We start from the raw sequence: 19,472 nt of genomic DNA on the forward strand, positions 1-19,472 counted from the left end.
GGGGGGCTGGGGAGGGGTCGGGGGGCACCTGGGAAGGGGGGGACCCCCCCGGCGTAGACGGCGTCGGGGGCGGAGGGTCCCGCGGGCTGCGCGGGCACGGGGCTGTAGCCGTTGACGCTCAGCGGGGCCGCGATGGCCGGGACGGGGGTGGCCGCCATGGCCGGGGGGGTGCTGGTTCCTGGGGACAGCACGGTCACCGCCGGGTCAGCACCAGGACATCCTGGGGACACCCCCTGGGACACCCCCAGGACGCCCTGGGGACACCCCCTGGGACACCACCAGGGACACAAGGACTGTGACCCCGGAGGGTGGGGAACCCCCCACGGGTTCGGTGGTGGTTGAGTGTCCCCGTCCCATCCGTGGTGTCCCTGTCCCATTCATGGTGTCCCCATCCCATCCGTGGTGTCCCCATTTATCCCATGTTCCATCCTTGGTGTCCCATCCTTGGTGTCCCATCCCATCCATGGTGTCCCCATCCCATGGTGTCCCCATCCCATCCATGGTGTCCCCATCCCACCCCTGGTGTCCCCATCACACCCCTGGTGTCCCTATCCCATGGTGTCCCCATCCCATCCATGGTGTCCCCCCATATCCCATGTCCCATCCTTGATGCCCCCATCCCAGGTGTCCCCATTCCTCTGTCTCCTCCCCAGTGTCCCCATCCCAGGTGTCCCCATTCCTGTGTCCCCTCCCCACTGTCCCCATCCAAGGTGTCCCTCTCCATTGTCCTCATCCCTGCTGCCCCCCACCAGCAGTACCCCCGTCCCCATGTCCCCGTCCCTGTGTCCCCCCTCCCCTCCCTGCTGTCCCCTCTGTCCCCGTGTCCCCGTTACCTGAGGAGGGTGGCAGGGGGGTGGCGATGAGCCCGTTGGGGTTGACCGTGCCCATGTGCTGCATCTGGACGGCCATGGTGGCCATGGGGCTGAGGTAGGCCGAGTGCGCGGCCACCAGGGCCGCCTGCTGCTGCATCAGCTGTGGGGACACGCCTGGCACCGCGCGGCCACCGCGGCCACCGCCCCCCCGGCGGCCCACCCCAGTGCCACCGCCACGCCAGGAGCCCACCCCAGTGCCACCGCCATGCCAGGAGACCACCCCAGTGCCACCAACACCCCGGGATGTGGGACCAGCATCTCCCCATGGATGTCACCCCAGTGTCCCATCCAGGACCAGCATGTCCCCATGGATGTCACCCCAGTGTCCCATCCGGGATCAGAATGTCCCCATGGATGTCACCCCAGTGTCCCATCCAGGACCAGCATGTCCCCATGGATGTCACCCCAGTGCCACCAGGGCCACCTGCTGCTGCATCAGCTGTGGGGACACGCCTGGCACTGCACGGCCACTGCCACCGCTGCCACCGTGGCCACCACCCACCAATGGGATGGGTGCTGGCACTGCGCCACAGAGCCCACCCTGGTGCCACCAACACCCTGGGACATGGGGTCATGGGGTCATGGGCTCCCCATGGATGTCCCATCAGAAGATTTGGAACTGTCACCTTGCCATGGATGTCACCCCAGTGTCACATCCCCCCCATCACCCACCACCACAACCACCTCAGGCTGGATTTTGGCAGGTCCCACCCCCTTCCCCTTGATCTTCCCAGTGTCCCCAGCATCCCCAGCATCCCCAGTGTCCCCCGTGTCCCCAGTCACCCCTGTGTCCCCAGTGTCCCCAGTCCTCCCAGTGTCCCCAGTGCCCGTACCGCCTGCGTGTAGGCGCTGTAGGCGCCAAACTGGAGGGCGATGGGGCTCCCTCCCCCCAGCTGACTGCTGCTCCCAGTGTCCCCAGTGTCCCCAGTCCCTCCCAGTGTCCCCAGTGCCCGCACCGCCTGCGTGTAGGCGCTGTAGGCGCCAAACTGGAGGGCGATGGGGCTGAACATGCCCAGCTGGCTCGCCACCTGCTGCATGCGCCGCAGCCCCCGCTCCTTCTCCGTGTCCGCAAACTTCACCACCAGGCTGGACGAGGCGCCCTGCGGGGACACGGCGGTCACTCGCGGTCACTCACGGTCACTCGCGGTCACTCATGGTCACTGACAGTCACTCGCGGTCACTCGCGGTCACTCGCGGTCACTGACAGTCGCTCGCGGTCACTCATGGTCACTCATGGTCACTGACAGTCACTCGTGGTCACTCGTGGTCACTCATGGTCACTGACAGTCACTCGTGGTCACTCATGGTCACTGACAGTCACTCGCGGGCACTCATAGTCACTCATGGTCACTCGTGGTCACTCATGGTCACTGACAGTCACTCGCGGTCACTCATAGTCACTCATGGTCACTCGTGGTCACTCATGGTCACTGACAGTCACTCGTGGTCACTCATAGTCACTCACGGTCACTCACGGTCACTGACAGTCACTCGTGGTCACTCACGGTCAGTTGCGGTCAGTCGGGTTCATTTGGGGTCACACGGAAGGGAAGGGGTGATGGGGGTGATGGTTGGGTTATAACGGGGTGAGGATGATGGTGGAGGTGATGAAGAGGATCAGGACAGGGTTGATGACCGGGACAGTGGTGAGGATGATGATGGGATGATGGCAGAGAAGATGAAGGGCATGATGAAGGAGATGAAGGGGAGGATGGTGGGGACAGTGGTGAGGATGATGATGGGATGATGATGCAGACATTGGTGAGGATGATGAGGGGATGATGGTGGACAAGATGAAGGAGATGATGCTGAGGATGACGGGGATGATGAGGGTGGCAATGGGGATGACAATGACAATGATGAGGACGATGAAGGGGATGATGAAGAGGATGATGAAGGGGACCATGAAGGGAACGATGATGAGGACAATAAAGAGGATGGTGAAGGAGATGATGAAGGGCACAATGATGAGGATGACGAAGGGGACAACGATGAGAAAGATGAAGGGGATGACAAAGGTGACCATGAAGGGGACGATGATGAGGATGCTGAAGGTGACAGCGCAGGGTGATGATGAGGACAGTGATGGGCCAATGAAGGAGACAGTGACAAAGGTGACACCGCAGGTGACACCGCAGGACGTCCCTCACCGGCAGCGTGCGGCTCCCGTGCAGGGCGGCGATGGCGGCCTGGGCCTCCGCGTGGCTCTGGAACTTGACGAAGGCGCAGCCTGGGGACATCGGGGACATTGGGGACATTGGGGACATTGGGAACATCGGGGACATCGGGGACATTGGGGACATTGGGGACATCGGGGACATCGGGAACATCGGGGACATTGGGGACATCGGGGACATCAGGGACATTGGGGATATTGGGGACATCGGGGACATTGGGGACATCAGGGACACTGGGGACATCAGCTCCATGGCAGCTGCAGGGAGCTCTGGGGGTCCCACCATAGGGGACATAGGGGACATCGGGGACATAGGGGACATCGGGGACATCAGGGACATTGGGGACATCAGGGACACTGGGGACATCAGCTCCATGGCAGCTGCAGGGAGCTCTGGGGGTCCCACCCCACCCCCTCACCCCCATCACCCATGGACCCCCCAAACCCCATTAACCCCATCCCTGCCGTGCTCCCCCTAAACCCCATCCCCGCCCCACAGATCTCCTCGTGCCCACCCCGATGACCCCCGTGGGACCCCCCAGGACCCCCGTGGGACCCTCCCAGGACCCCCGTGGGACCCCCCAGGACCCCCGGGTGCCCCCACCTTTGCTGGTGCCGTCGGGGCCGCGCAGCACCGTGCACTCGTCGATGGTGCCGAAGGGCTCGAACATCTTGCGCACGTCCTCGTCCGCCTGCTGCTTGCTCGGGTGGAACCGGGCACGGCACGGGCACGGGGGCATGGGGACACCGCGGGTGGCACCGGGCACGGCACGGGCACGGGAGCACAGGGACACCGTGGGTGGCACCGGGGACAGGGGCACGGGCACAGGGGCAGGGGCACGGGGGCACGGGGACACCACGGGTGGCAGCGGGCACGGCACGGGGACAGGGACACAGGGACACCACAGGTGGCACCGGGCACGGCACGGGCACAGGAGCACAGGGACACCGTGGGTGGCACCGGGGACAGGGGCATGGGGACAGGGGCACAGGGACACCACGGGTGGCACCGGGCACAGCACGGGGACAGGGGCATGGGGACACCGCAGGTGGCACTGGGATATGGTACAGGGACAGGGCCACAGGGACATCGCGGGTGGCAGCGGGCACGGCACGGGGACAGGGGCACTGGGACACCGTGGGTGGCACCGGGGACAGGGGCACGGGGACACCGTGGGTGGCACCGGGGACATGGCCATGGGGACAGGGGCACGGGGACACCGCGGGTGGCATCGAGACATGGGCATGGGGACACTGCGGGTGGCATCGGGACATGGCATAGGGATATGGGCATGGGGACAAGGACACAGGGACATGGGCATGGGGACACCATGGGTGGCACCGGACACGGCACGGGGACACCATCATGGGGACAGGGGCATGGGGACATGGGCATGGGACACCGCAGGTGGCATCAGGACACTAGCATGGAGACAGGGGCGTGGGGACACCGCGGGTGGCATGGGGACACCAGCATGGGGATAGGGGTACCGGGACACCATGGGTGGCACAGGGACACCATCATGGGGACATGGGCATGGGGACACCAGCATGGGGATAGGGGCACCGGGACACCATGGGTGGCACTGGGACACCATCATGGGGACACGGGCATGGGGACATGGGCATGGGGACACCGCAGGTGACATCAGGGCACCAGCACAGGGACAGGGACACGGGGACACCCTGCTGGCACCAGGACACGGGCATGGAGACACAGGCATGGGGACACCACACTGGCACTGGACGGGCATGGGGACACTGTGGGTGGCACTGGGACACAGGCACAGGGACACCAGGGGTGGCACCGGGACATGGGCACAGGGACAGTGCCACGCAGAGGGGGGTGACACTGCAGGAAGGATGGGCTGGGGGGAATGGGGACCTGGGATGGGGACGGGTGACATCTCCTGGGAGTGGGGACATGCAGGGACACCCCACGCTGGGGACAGGGACACACGGGGGGGGGTCTCACACCGGGGGGTGGCCTTGGGGTGATTTGGGGAAACCGGGGTTTGGGGACAGGGTGGTGTGGGGTGACTTGGGGGTGGTTTGTGGGGGAGGGGGTGTTGGAGATTCTGGGGGGATTTTTGGGGTTTTGGGATGATTTTGGGGGTTTTTTTGGGAGGATTTTGGGGTTTTTTGGGGAGGATTTGAGGGATTTGGGTTTTTTTCGGGAGGATTTTGGGGGTTTTTGGCCCCCCACACCCCGGAACCCCCCAGAGGAACGGGGCGGGAATGGGGGGGGGGAGGGCGCAGATGCGCGGTTGCCATGGCAACGGCCGGCTCCGCTCCATGGCAACCGCCCACTCATCCCCAATTTACCCATCGCCGTTGCCCGGCAACGCCGCTGACGTCATCAGCGCTCGCGATAAACAATGACGGGGATGGGGGGGGGGAAGCCTCAAACCACCCCAAAATCAGGCTGGGGGGAGGGAATGGGAGGTAGGACCCTCCCCCCAAAAATGAATTGGGGGTGGGGGGCACTTGCACCCCCGGACCCCCCCCCAAATCCCGGGCTTTGTCTTCGTGCCCGCCCGGCAGCGCTTCATTAGCGCCAGGCCCTCATTAGCGGCGCTGATTAAACACCCCACAGATGCTCGGGGGCGCCCCCAGCCCCCCAAAAATCTCCCCCTCAGTGGGGGCTGGGGTGGTTCTGAAAAGGGGGGGTGGGGGGAATTGAGGTGGGGGATTTTGGGGGGGATTTAGGGGGGATTTTTGGGGGGTTTCAGTGTGATTTTAAGGGGTGATTTTGGAGGATTTAAGAGGGATTTTTTGGGGGATTATAGGTGATTTTGGGGGGAGTTCTGCATGATTTTTGGGGTTTCCCTGTGATTTTTGGGCTTTCACTGTGATTTTTGGGCTTTCACTGTGATTTTTGGGCTTTCACTGTGATTTTTGGGCTTTCACTGTGATTTTTGGGGGGTTTCACTGTGATTTTGGGGCAGTGACACCCCCAAGACCCCTGGGGGTCCCACAGAGACCCCAATACTCCCCCAGGACCCCTCGAGACCCCGCCAGTTTTGGTGTCCATCGGGGCACAGTTGGCGCCGGGGGTTTGGGGGGGCTCAGGGACCCCCCGGGTGGATTTTTCGGGGGTTTACGGGGGATTTTGGGGTGTCCCGGGTTGGAGGCTCACAGGGGGTATTTGGGGGTGCCCCGGGGGGGTTCCCACGCCCCCCCACTCACCCCCGGCAGGGTTTTCTGCTCGTGCAGGGCGCTCTGGGCCTTCAGGGCCGACTCGCGGGCGCAGTAGGTCAGGAAGGCGCATCCTGGGGGGGAAAAAATGGGTCGGCGGGTGTTGGGGACAGGGTCAGGGGTTGGGGACACCCCCGGCGTGGGCAGCAGGGCCCTGTCACTGTCACTGCCGGCTGTGACACCCCCACCCCAGGGACCCCCGGTGTCACCCCCAGGGACACATGGGGTGACCACGTGACAACCCAATGACAGACACAACACCCCAAAACAACACCCGGACACCCCAAAATGACATCTGGAAACCCCGAAACAACAACCCAGAAACCCCAACATGACACCCGGACACCCCAAAATTACACCTGGACTCCCCAAAATTACACCCAGACACCCCCAGGGACACCCGGAGCCGGTGTCACCCTCACAGGGACCCATGGGGTGACACCCAACACCCGCCTGGCACCCCAAAACAACACCCGACACAACACCCTGACACCAACCCCAGCCCCTGACACGACACCCCAGCACCGCCAGGGCCGAGTGTCACCTGAAGGGGCACCCACGGGACACCAACATCCAAAACAACACCTGGCAGCACCTGGCACGGCTGCCAGGCACCCACCGGGCACAACAGCCAGGCACAACACCCCAACAACAGCCTAGCAACACACTGGGCACAACAGCCAGGCACAACAGCCCAACAACAGAACCTCAACAGCACCTAACAACAACAGCCCAACAGCAACAGCCCAACAACACCCTAACAACAACAGCTCAGCAAAAAACCAGCCCAATAACACCCCAACAACACCTAAACAAGAGCCCAGCAACAACCGCCTGCACTCACCCAGCCCCACAACAGTCAGACACAACACCCCACACCTGACAAAGTCCCTGCCTGCCCCGTGGCCGCACAGCCGCCCTCACCCCCAACACCGGGGTACAACACCCTGACCCGGGGTACCCCAGATGGGCTGGGGGGCTGCGGCTGTTCCCAGTGCCCAGGGCTGTACCTGGGGCTGTTCCCGGTGCCCTCGCCTGTAGCTGGGGCTGTTCCCAGTGCCTTCACCTGTACCAGGGGCTCTTCCCGGTGCCAGGGGCTGTACCCGGGGCTGTTCCCAGTGCCCGGGGCTGTACCCAGGCCTGCGGCTGTAGTTTGAGCTGTGGGTGTTGCTCAAGGCCTTTGGCTGTGCTGGAGCTGTTCCTGGGGCTGTTCCCAGTGCCCTCGGTCGTACCCGGGGCTGTTCCCGGTACCGGGTGCTGTTTTGGGGGGCTGTTCCCAGTTCCCTATACCCTCGGTTGTATCAGTACCCACAACAGTCAGACACAACACCCCACACCTGACAAAGTCCCTGCCTGTCCCGTGGCCGCACAGCTGCCCTCACCCCCAACACCGGGGTACAACACCCTGACCCGGGGTACCCCAGATGGGCTGGGGGGCTGCGGCTGTTCCGGTGCCTGGGGCTGTACCCGGGGCTGTTCCGGTGCCCGGGGCTGTACCCAGGGCTGTTCCCAGTGCCCTCGCCTGTACCCGGAGCTGTTCCCGGTGCCCGGGGCTGTACCCAGGCCTGTGGCTGTAGTTTGAGCTGTGGGTGTTGCTCAAGGCCTTTGGCTGTGCTGGAGCTGTTCCTGGGGCTGTTCCCAGTGCCCGGGGCTGTACCCAGGCCTGTGGCTGTAGTTTGAGCTGTGGGTGTTGCTCAAGGCCTTTGGCTGTGCTGGAGCTGTTCCTGGGGCTGTTCCCGGTGCACTCAGTTGTACCCGGGGCTGTTCCCGGTACTGGGCGCTGTTTTGGGGGCTGTTCCCAGTTCCCTGTACCCTCGGTTGTATCAGTACCATTCGTGGGGCTGTTCCCAGTACCAGAGGTTGGATCTGGAGTGGTTCCCAATGTCGGGGCTGTTCCGGTTACCGGGAGCTGTTCCCGGTACCAGGGCCCTCGGTTGTACCTGGGGCTGTTCCCGGTTACCGGGGCTGTTCCCAGTGCCCTCGGTTGTACCCGGGGCTGTTCCCGGTACCTCAGGCCGTATCACGGGGCTATTCCTGCTGACAGTGGCTGTTCCCGGTACCGGGGCCGTATCCTGGGGCCATTCCCAGTACCGGGAGCTGTTCCCAGTCCCGGGGACCCCATCCCAGGGCTGTTCCCGGTACCGGGGCTGTGTCACAGGGCCATTCCCGGTGCTGGGAGCTGTTCCCGGTACCGGGAGCTGTTCCTGGTGCTGGAGGCCGTGGCACGGGGCTGTGCCCGGTACCGGGGCTGTACCCCGGCGCTATTCCCAGTGTTCGTGGCTATTCCCAGTACCGGGGGCCACATGCTGGGGCAATTCCCACTACCGGGAGCCGTATCACAAGGCCGCTCCCGGTACCGGGGGCCACATCCCGGGGCTGATCCCGGTATCTGGGGCCATATCCCGGGGCTATTTCTCATCCTGGGAGCTATTCCCGGCACCAGGGGCTGTCCCCGGTGCTGGGAGCCACATCACGAGGCCGTTCCCGGTACCGGCAGCTGCTCTCAGTACCGGGGGCCACATCCTGGGGCCATTCCCAGTACTGGGGGCCATTCCCGGTACTGGGGGCCACATCCTGGGGCTAATCCCGGTACCGGGGGCCGTTCCTTGTACCAGGGGCCATATCCTGGGGCCGATCCCGGTACCGGGGGCCGATCCCGGTGCCGGTGGCCGAATCCCGGAGCTGCCCCCACACCCCCGTACCCGTGCCCCGCACCCACCCCCGCTGCCCGGGGCCGTGCCCGCTGCCCCTGCCCCACTCCCGCTGCCCGTTCCCGTTCCCCGGGGCCGTTCCCTTTACCCATCCCCGGTTCCCGGTTGCCGCTTCCCGTACCTTTGTGCATCCCGGTGTACTTGTCCTTGATGACGGTGAGCTCGTAGATTTTCCCGAATTGCTCAAAAATCGGTTTCAGGTCCTTCTCCTCCAGGTGCCGCGGGATCTGCCCCACGAAGAGTTTGATGGCGTCGGGCTCCTTCATGGGGCCGCCGGGGGGTCCCCGGGCCCCGGGGCCGCTCCCGCTCCCCGCTATCACCGCCCGGGCTCGGCTCCCGGTGCTCCCGGCGGTGCCCGGTGCCCCGGCGCACACAAAGGACGAGGCGGCCCCGGGGCTCGGCTCGGCTCCGGGGACGGGGCGCGGCGGGGCGGGGGCAGCTCTGCCCGGGGGGCGGCGCTCCCGGCGCTCCCGGTGCGTCCCGGCCGTTTCCCGGGTGCTGCTCCCCAAAATCCCGGTGGATGCTGCGAGCGCCCGCCCCGCCGGTACCGCCCCGGTGGCCTCGGGGAGGGTCCCGGTACCGGGCGGGGGGCGGGGGGAGCTCAACGCCCGGTTCGGTCCATGGCGGCCGCGGCGGCCGCCGGTCCCCGAGAGCCCCGGTGGTGGCCGAGCCCCCCCGGCCGCTGGGGCAGCGGCACAGGGTACCGGGTACCGGCACCGGGATCGGCACCGGGAGACGCTTTTCTTCCCCGGTTGGAGCCGCCCCGCCCCGCCCCGCCCGGTGCTGATGTCAGAGCGGCACCGGGGACCGGCACCGGCCGCGACACCGGGGCCTGGGGAGCGGGACCGGGGACGGAGAACTGGGGACCGGCTACGGGGACCGGCACCGGGAACCGGGACCGGATAACGGGCACCGGCACCGGGAACCGGGACCGGATAACGGGCACCGGCACCGGGGCACGGGGTTCTGGCTGCCGGGCACCGGCACCGGCGACAAGAGCGGGACCTGGAGTCCGGGAGCGGGGATGGGGCTCTGGGAACCGGCTACCGGAACCGGGGGCCAAGCACCGGATAACGGGCACCGGGACCGTCCGTGGGGTGCGGGGCAGCGGCGGCAACACCGGAATGGGAACCGGGAACGGGGAGGGGGCGCTCGGAACCGGGAACCGGGGACAACACCGGCACCGGCACCACCAGCGGCACCGGGAACCGGGAGGGGGCTCCGGGCTCCGGTAACGGCCCCGCCCGGGCCCGGGGGCGGTGGGGGGGGTTGGGGATGTTTTGGGGTGTCACCCCCCCGTGTGCCGGTGTCACCCCTCAGTGTCACCCCCACGGTGTCCCGGTGTCCCCAGTTCGGTGTCACCCCCCGTGTGCCGGTGTCTCCCCTCCGTGTCACCCCCACGGGGTCCCCGTGTCCCCAGACCGGTGTCCACCCTCAGTGTCACCACCACGGTGTCCCCAGGCCAGTGTCTCCCCTCGGTGTCACCCCCTCTGTGTCCTAGTGTGTCCCCAGTTCGGTGTCACCCCCCCGTGTGCCGGTGTCACCCCTCAGTGTCACCCCCACGGTGTCCCGGTGACCCCAGGCCGGTGTCACCCCTCAGTGTCACCCCCCTTCGGTGTCGCGGTGTCCCCCCCGCCCCGCGTCTCCTCCTGTCACGCCCCGCTGTCCCCAGCCGTGTCCCCGTGTGTCCCCCCCGCCGTTGTCATGGCAACGAGCCGGTGACAGCCCCAGGTGGCACCGCCACACCCCCCCCGGCCCGAGGGTGACACCTGGGCAGGTGGGGACCCCCCTTTTGGGGTCACAGGCCGGGTGGCTTTGGGGACATCCCGCGGTGGCGCTTTGGGGACACGGCGCTCACCTGGCCGAGGGGGCGGGGCTTCCCCAGCTGGGCCCCGCCCCCAAAAATTCACTCAGAACAGCCGAAATTCCGATCCCAAAATTCCCTTTTTTTGGGAAATCTCCCAGGAACCTTTGGCCTTTTCTTTCCCAAATCCTACAGCTCCCAACACTTCGGGATCCCCCCAAAATCCCTGAGACCCCCACAAAAGTTTGGGACCACCCCCCAAAAAAATCCTGGGATCGCCCAAAAAATCCCGATCCCCTTTTTTGGGGGGATTCCTGCTCCGGATCCTGGAGCACCCCAAAGGGGGAACCCCCCAAATCCATCCCGGGGACCCCAAATCCATCCCAGGGACCCCAAATCCATCTCAGGGGACCCCCCAAGATTTTGGGGTTCAAGGGAGGGTCCCGGGGGTCCCACAGGAATTCCAGAGTCCCCCAAAATTTCACTGAACCCTCTTTTCCACAGGTTCCGAAAGGGGGGAATGGCCCCAAATCCATCCCAGGGACCCCAAATCCACCCTGGGGACCCCAAATCCATCCCGCAGACCCCCCTGGACCAGAGTGGGGCTCAGGGGGATTTGGGGGGGCTCAAAAAAACCCCAAAATCCTGCTCTGGGAACCCAGAGATGTCCGAGAGTTCCACAGAGGTGAGAGAGGATCCCAAACAGAGGGAATGGCCCCAAATCTGTCCTGGGGACCCCAAATCCACCCCGGGGACCCCAAATCCACCCCATGGACCCCCCCTGTAGCAGAGTGGGGTTCAGGGGGATCTGGGGGGGCTCAGGAGAATCCAAAATTCCTGAGCTGCAGCTCTGGGAATTGGGCGATGTCTGGAGTTCCACAGAGGTGAGGGGATCCCAAAGAGGGGGGGAACGGCCCCAAATCCATTCTGGGGACCCCCCAATCCTTCCAGGGGACCCCAAATCCACCTCAGGGGACCCCAAATCCCTGGGGGGGGGTCAGAGGAGTCTCTCCCTGCTGCTCTCCAGCTGCTGCTGCTGCTTCTCCTGCCAGTGCCGGAAGCGTTTGGTTTTGGGGTGCAGGAACTGCACCACGTCCATGGGCACCCGCACCGTGTCCAAACCGTTCACCTGGGGACCCCAAAAACACCCCAAAAAACACCTCAGCCACCCCAAAAACACCTGAGTTACCCCAAAAACCCCTGAGCCACCCCCAAAAACACCCCAGGGCACTCCATCCATGGGCACCCGCACCGTGTCCAAACCGTTCATCTGGGGACCCCAAAAACACCTGAGCCACCCTAAAAACACCTGAGCCACCCCAAAAACACCCCAAAACCACCCCCGGGGCACCACGTCTATGGGCACCCGCACCGTGTCCAAACCGTTCACCTGGGGACCCCAAAAACACCCCAAAAAACCCCTGAGTCACCCCAAAAACCACCTGAGCCACTCCAAAAACACCCCAAAAACACCCCTGGGGCACCACGGCCATGAGCACCTGCACCGTGTCCAAACCATTCACCTGGGGACCCCAAAAACACCCCAAAAAACACCTGAGCCACCCCAAAACCCCCTGAGCCACCCCCAAAAACACCCCAGGGCACTCCATCCATGGGCACCCGCACCGTGTCCAAACCGTTCATCTGGGGACCCCAAAAACACCTGAGCCACCCTAAAAACACCTGAGCCACCCCAAAAACACCAAAAAAAGCCCTGAGTCACCCCAAAGACACCCCAAAACACCTGAGTCACCCTAAAAACACTCCAAAAAACCACCTGAGCCACCCCAAAAACCCCCTGGGGCACCACGGCCATGGGCACCCGCAGCGTGTCCAAACCATTCACCTGGGGACCCAAAAGCAGCCCCAGGGCACCCCAAAACCCAGCAGGACACCCCAAAATCCCCTGGATCACCTCAGTGCTCCCAGCTGGAGCGAGATGGGGGAAGTGGGAGAGGAAAGGGGGGGAGATCAGCTGGAAATGGGGAGGGGGAGTGCGGGGGATGGGGGAAGTGAAATTGGGAGAGGGGATTTGGGGAAAAGGGAGGAAATGAGGGGGAAATGGGAGAAGGAAATTGGGGGAAATGAGGGGGAAATGGGAGAGGGAAATTGGGGGAAATGAGGGGGAAATGGGGAAGGGAAATTGGGGGAAATGAGGGGGAAGTGGGAGAGGGAAATTGGGGGAAATGAGGAAGGGAAATTGGGGGAAATGAGGGGGAAATGGGAGAGGGAAATTGGGGGAAATGGGTGGGAAATGTGGAAAATGAGGGGGAAATGGAGAGAAAGTGAAAAGGGAGATTGGGGGAAATGGGGCGGGAGTGAAAGGGAAATTGGGAGTGAGGAGTGGGGAAAAAGGGGGGGGGAACGGGAGAGGAAAATGGGGTGGAAGTGAGGGGGAAACAGGGAGAAAGTGGAAGGGAAATTGGGGGAAATGGGGAGGAATGAGGGGGAAATGGGGTGCAAGGGCTCCCCTGTGTCCCCGCTGTCCCCTCACCGTGACGTCACACCAGTACTGTCCCCAGCGTGTGATGGGCTCTGGTGGCAGCCGCAGGGCATGGGGGGGCACGAACACCCCGAGCTGGCACGGGAACAGAGAGAATGGCCCCAAATCCAGGGGTGTCACCCCAAATCCAGGGGTGTCACCCCAAATCCCACCCCAAATCCCGGGGTCTCACCCCAAATCCTGGGCTCTCATCCCAAATCCTGGGATCTCACCCCAAATCCCGGGGTCTCACCCCAAATCCCGGGGTTTCACCCCCAATCCAGGGGTCTCACCCCAAGTCCTGGGCTCTCACCCCAAATCCCACCCCAAATCCAGAGGTGTCACCCCAAATCCCGGGGTGTCACCCCAAATCCAGGGGTTTCACCCCAAATCCTGGGCTCTCATCCCAAATCCAGGGGTCTCACCCCAAATCCCGGGGTCTCACCCCAAATCCCGGGGTCTCACCCCCAAATCCTGGGCTCTCACCCCAAATCCCAGAGTGTCACCCCAAATCCCGGGGTTTCACCCCAAATACTGGGCTCTCACCCCAAATCCTAGGCTCTTACCCCAAATCCCGGGGTCTTACCTCAAATCCCAGGGTTTCACCCCAAATCCCAGGGTCTCACCCCAAATCCCAGGGTTTCACCCCAAATCCCAGGGTCTCACCCCAAATCCCACCCCAAATCCTGGGCTCTCACCCCAAATCCTGGGCTCTCACCCCAAATCCTGGGCTCTTACCCCAAATCCCAGAGTGTCACCCCAAATCCCGGGATTTCACCCCAAATACTGGGCTCTCACCCCAAATCCTAGGCTCTTACCCCAAATCCTGGGCTCTCACCCCAAATCCTGGGCTCTCACCCCAAATCCTGGGCTCTTACCCCAAATCCCAGAGTGTCACCCCAAATCCCGGGGTTTCACCCCCAATCCCAAGGTTTCACCCCAAATCCCGGGGTCTCACCCCAAATCCCAGGGTCTCACCCCAAATCCCACCCCAAATCCTGGGCTCTCACCCCAAATCCTGGGCTCTTACCCCAAATCCCAGGGCTTCACCCCAAATCCCAGGGTCTCACCCCAAATCCCACCCCAAATCCTGGGCTCTCACCCCAAATCCCAGCAGCAGGGGCAGGCACAGCCCCCAGACGCCCCCACAGCCCCATCCCAGCCCCCCCAGATCCTTTGGGAACCCCAAATCCTGGGATTTGACCTCAAAACCCAGGAACAGAGGCAGGTCAGAGCCCTCCAGACCCTTTGGGAATGACCCCAAATCCTGGGAATGACCCCAGATCCTGGGAGTAGAGATGGACAGAGCCCCCCAAACCCTGTGGAAACCCCAAAGCCTTTGCGAATGACCCCAAATTCCAGGAATGGCCCCAAATCCCAGAAATGGCCCCAAAATCCAGGAATGGCCCCAAATCCCAGAAATGGCCCCAAAATCCAGGAATGGCCCCAAATCCCAGAAATGGCCCCAAAATCCAGGAATGGCCACAAATCCCAGAAATGGCCCCAAAACGTGGGAGTGACCCCAAAACCCAGAAATGGCCCCAAAACCAGAGAGCCACCCCAAATCCCGGGAGCAGGGCTGGCCTGGATCCCCCAAATCCTTCGGGAATGACCCCAAACCCTGGGAATTGGTCATGGGAATCCCAAAAACCCCACAAATCCCAAAACCCTACAAATCCTGCTCACGTTCTTGAGGAAGTGCCGGGCCACGATGTCGGGGTTGAGCTCCCAGCTCACGTTGTTCTTCATCCCCACCTGGAGCCGGCAGCGCCGCAGGAATTCCAGGGTCTGGGAAAAGGAAAGGGATCCAGGAATTCCTGGGGGGAATTCCCAGGATTTTGGGGTTTTTGGGGTGGGGGACCCCGCTCACCTTCTGCCCGCTCTGGGTTTGGGGCTCCTCCAGCTTCCCCTGCTGCGCCAGCTGGGAATGGGAAAATGGGAATTAGGGGGGAATGGGATGGGGGAAATGGGGGAAAAATGGGATAGGGGAGGGGAAATGGGGGGAAAATGGGATTGAGGGGGGGAAATGGGGGAAAAATGGGATTGAGGGGGGGAAAAGGGGGGAAAATGGGATTGAGGAGGGGAAATGGGGGGAAAAATGGGATTGAGGAGGGGAAACGGGAAAAATGGGATTGAGGAATGGGAATGGGGGAAAAAATGGGATTGAGAAGGGGAAATGGGGGAAAAAATGGGATTGAGGAGAGAAAACGGGGGAATGGGATTGAGGAAACAGGGAAAATGGGATTGAGGGGGGGAAATGGGGGGAAAATGGGATTGAGAAGGGGAAATGGGGGAAAAAATGGGATTGAGGAGAGAAAACGGGGAAAATGGGATTGAGGAAGGGAAATGGGGAAAAAATGGGATTTAAGAGGAAAAATGGGGAGAAAAACTGGGACTGAGAGGGAGAAATGGGGGAAAATTTGATTTAGGAGGGAAAATGGAGAAAAATGGGATTGAGGGGGGAAATTTGGGGAAAAAAGGTGATTTAAAAAAGAAAATGGGGAAAAAATGGGATTTGGAAGACAAAAAGGGAAAAAATAGGATTGAGGGGAGAAAATGGGGGAAATTGGGATTGAGGAGGGAAAATGGGATTTATAAAGCTAAATGGGGAAAATGGGGATTGAGGAAAATAAATGGAGAAAAAGAGATTGAGGAAAAGTGGGAAAACCAGGGATTGAGGAGGATAAAAGGGAAAAGCTCAGGGATGGAGGAGGATCAGGAGGAAGGAATCATCCCTTGGCAGGGCCAGGAGGGCTCTCCCCTCATCCCAAACCCTCCTGGGCTCCCCAGAGGAATTTTTTAGGGATCAAGGCTCAACTTGGGATTGCATTCCTAAGGAAACCAGCTCCTCCCATCCCAAAAATCCCCAAAAAATCCCCCGAAAGGCGTGTGGGCTGATCCCAAAGAGCCTCTAAAGCCCCAATTCCTGCTTTTCCCTGGGTTTTCCAAGGTTTGGAGAGGCTCCCTGAGGAGCTGCTGACCTCCTTCTCCTGCTGGAAGATGCGCAGGTTCTCCGGGGAGGGGTACACGGCCAGGCCCTGGGGAAGGAGCTTGTTCCTGCCCAGGCTCTTCCTCACGCTCACCACGTCCCCACGGCTGCCCAGGTCTGCCAGGAAAATTGGGAAAAGTCACCTGGGAATGCTGGGGAATCCCAGCTGCCACGGCAGCCTGGGGGTAAAGCCCAAAGTGGGGTAAATTCCAGGGATTTTCAATCAAATTATATGAAATGAAAGAGAAATTCCATGGGGTTGTTGGGCTTGGGAGTCAAAACTCAGCTGGGAATGCTGGGAAATCCCAGGATCCCCAGGGAATGAGGGATCCCCACCCCAGGGAATGAGGGATCCCCAGGGAATGAGGGATCCCCAGATCCCCAGGGAATGAGGGATCCCCAGATCCCCAGGGAATGAGGGATCCCCAGGGAATGAGGGATCCCCAGATCCCCAGGGAATGAGGAACTCCTGGAGAATGAGGAATTCCCAGACCCCAGGGAATGAGGCACCCCCAGGGTATGAGGCACCCCAAGGGCATGAGGCACTCCCAGGGCATGAGGAGCTCCCAGATCCAAGGGAACGAGGCATCCCCAGGGCATGAGGACCCCAGGGAATGAGGGATTCCCAGGGAATGAGGCACCCCAAGGGAATGAGAAGCTTGCAGGGAACGAGGCACCCCAAGGGAACGAGGCACCCCAAGGGAACGAGGCACCCCAAGGGAATGAGGAACCCCCAGGGAATGAGGAACCCCCAGACCCCCAGGGAACAAGGCAACCTCAGGGAATGAGGCACTCCCAGACACAAGGGAATGAGGAGCTCCCAGGGAATGAGGGATTCCCAGGGCATGAGGCACCCCCAGGGAATGAGGAGCTTGCAGGGAACGAGGCACCCCAAGGGAATGAGGCGCCCCCAGACCCAGGGAATGAGGCACCCCTGGCTCCCTCTGCCCGCTCCCCCTGCCCGCTCCCCGTGCCCTCTCCCCCTGCCCGCTCCCTGTGCCCTCTCCCCATGCCCAGCTCCCCGTGCCCAGCTCCCCGTGCCCTCTCCCCATGCCCGCTCCCTGTGCCCAGCTCCCCATGCCCTCTCCCCGTGCCCTCTCCCCATGCCCTCTCCCCCTGCCCTCTCCCCGTGCCCTCTCCCCGTGCCTGCTCCCCGTGCCCTCTCCCCGTGCCCTCTCCCCCTGCCTTCTCCCCATGCCCAGCTCCCCGTGCCCTCTCCCCCTGCCTGCTCCCCGTACCCAGCTCCCCGTGCCCGCTCCCCGTGCCCTCTCCCCGTGCCCTCTCCCCGTGCCCGCTCACCCTGCACGGCGCGGCTCAGCAGCAGCTCCATGTTGCCCCGGGGCAGGTGTTTCCCGTCCCGCAGCAGCCGGTACACCCGGTGCCGCCGCGGGTGCAGCCGGGGCGCCGCCCCCACCCGGCCCAGCGGCACCGGCCACACGCGCTCCACCACCACCGAGCCCTGCGGGCACGGAACGTTCCAGAAGGTTCTGATGGGGATGGGGCACCGAGCCCTGAGGGCACGGAACGTTCCAGAACCTTCTGATGGGGATGGAGCACCGAGCCCTGAGGGGTTCTGGAAGGTTCTAAAGGGTTCTGATGGGAACAGGCCTCAGGATGGGGATGGGGCACTGAGCTCTGCAGGGTTCCAGAATGTTCTAAAGGGTTCTGATGGGAGCAGGGCTTGGGATGGAGCACCGAGCCCCGCGGGTATGGAACATTCTAGAGTGTGCTCGTGGGGTCTATGGGGTCTATAGGGGCTGTGGGGTTTATAGGGTTCCATAACGGGGTCTATAGGGTTCTATAATGGGGTTACGGGGTTTATGGGGTCTATAGGGGCTGTGGGGTTTATAGGGTTCCATAACGGGGGGTTATGGGGTTTATGGGGTCTATAGGGGCTGTGGAGTCCATAGGGTTCCATAACGGGGCTATGGGGTCTATAGGGTTCCATAAGGAGGGCTGTGGGGTCTATAGGGGTTATGGGGTCTATAGGGTCTATGGGGTTCCATAACGGGGTCCATAGGGTTCCATAACAGGCCCATGGGCTCTACAGGGTTCCACAATGGGGTTATGCGGTCTATGGGGTCTATAGGGTTCCATAACGGGGTTATGGGGTCTATGGGGTCTATAAGGTGGCTATGGGGTTATGGGGCCTATAGGGTCCCATAAAAGGGTTATGGGGTCTATGGGATCTGTGGGTTCTATAAAGTGGCTATGGGGTTAGGGGGTCTATAGGGTCAATGGGGTCTATAGGGTTCCATAACGGGGTTATGGGGTCTATGGGGTTCCATAACAGGGTTATGGGGTCTATGGGTTCTGTAATGTGGCTATGGGGTTATGGGGTCTATAGGGTTCCATAACGGGGTTACGGGGTCTATGGGTTCTACAATGTGGCTATGGGGTTATGGGGTCTATAGGGCTCTATAAAGTGGCTATGGGGTTAGGGGTCTATAGGGTCAATGGGGTCTATAGGGTTCCATAACGGGGTTACGGGGTCTATGGGTTCTACAATGTGGCTATGGGGTTATGGGGTCTATAGGGTTCCATAACGGGGTTATGGGGTCTGTGGGGCTCCATAACGGGGTCTATGGGGTTCCATAACGGGGTTATGGGGTCTATGGGTTCTGTAATGTGGCTATGGGGTTATGGGGTCTATAGGGTCAATGGGGTCTATAGGGTTCCATAACGGGGTTATGGGGCCGGCTCAGGGCCCATCCCGCCGCCCCCGGTACCGACCCCAGGCCCACCCTCGCACCCCACCTCTCCCCGTGCCCTCTCCCCGTGCCCGCTCACCCTGCACGGCGCGGCTCAGCAGCAGCTCCATGTTGCCCCGGGGCAGGTGTTTCCCGTCCCGCAGCAGCCGGTACACCCGGTGCCGCCGCGGGTGCAGCCGGGGCGCCGCCCCCACCCGGCCCAGCGGCACCGGCCACACGCGCTCCACCACCCGGGCCATGGCTCAGGCTCAGGGCCCGTTGCCCCGCCACTCCCGGTGTCCCGGCCCTCACCGGGCCATGGCTCAGGCTCAGGGCCCGGCTCAGCGCCCGTCCCGCCGCCCCCGGGGCCAACATGGCGGCCCCGCTCCCTCACGGCGCCGAGCACCCCGCGCTATCCGCACTGCGCCTGCGCAGAGCCCGGCGCTGCTGCCCTAGCGCGCCTGCGCGGGACGCCCGCACCGGAGCGCAAGGACCCCACCGGGGGCTGCCCGCGGCGCGCCTGCGCCCGGTTCTCGCCGGGAGCCGCCGC

At 62.9% G+C, this 19,472-nt stretch overlaps 2 protein-coding genes across 2 annotated transcripts in view; both read right to left on the minus strand.

Moving 5' to 3' along the window:
- The window catches only part of CELF3 (CUGBP Elav-like family member 3), a 13,522-nt gene extending 4,201 nt beyond the window's left edge, over positions 1 to 9,321 (minus strand). The window contains exons 1-7 of the mRNA XM_041409666.1: positions 9,079 to 9,321; positions 6,238 to 6,320; positions 3,653 to 3,746; positions 3,023 to 3,102; positions 1,829 to 1,972; positions 834 to 972; positions 29 to 178 (exon numbers count right to left, since the gene is read on the minus strand). Coding sequence (XP_041265600.1) covers positions 29 to 178; positions 834 to 972; positions 1,829 to 1,972; positions 3,023 to 3,102; positions 3,653 to 3,746; positions 6,238 to 6,320; positions 9,079 to 9,223 — 835 coding nt within the window. The 5' untranslated portion in view covers positions 9,224 to 9,321. The remainder of the gene's footprint in view (positions 1 to 28; positions 179 to 833; positions 973 to 1,828; positions 1,973 to 3,022; positions 3,103 to 3,652; positions 3,747 to 6,237; positions 6,321 to 9,078) is intronic.
- Positions 9,322 to 10,882: 1,561 nt separating this feature from the next.
- On the minus strand, positions 10,883 to 19,335 carry MRPL9 (mitochondrial ribosomal protein L9). Its single transcript, XM_041409663.1, has 7 exons — positions 19,174 to 19,335; positions 17,532 to 17,690; positions 16,225 to 16,349; positions 15,114 to 15,164; positions 14,930 to 15,031; positions 13,256 to 13,339; positions 10,883 to 11,890 (listed from the first exon to the last, which is right to left on the minus strand). Exons 1-7 carry the CDS (start codon positions 19,295 to 19,297, stop codon positions 11,759 to 11,761), a joined length of 777 nt encoding a protein of 258 aa, XP_041265597.1. The 5' UTR covers positions 19,298 to 19,335; the 3' UTR covers positions 10,883 to 11,758.
- Positions 19,336 to 19,472: the final 137 nt, after the last annotated feature.

The sequence above is a fragment of the Onychostruthus taczanowskii genome, unplaced genomic scaffold (genome assembly GCF_017590055.1).
Source record: "Onychostruthus taczanowskii isolate IOZ18803 unplaced genomic scaffold, ASM1759005v1 scaffold304, whole genome shotgun sequence".
NCBI classification, from domain to species: domain Eukaryota; kingdom Metazoa; phylum Chordata; class Aves; order Passeriformes; family Passeridae; genus Onychostruthus; species Onychostruthus taczanowskii.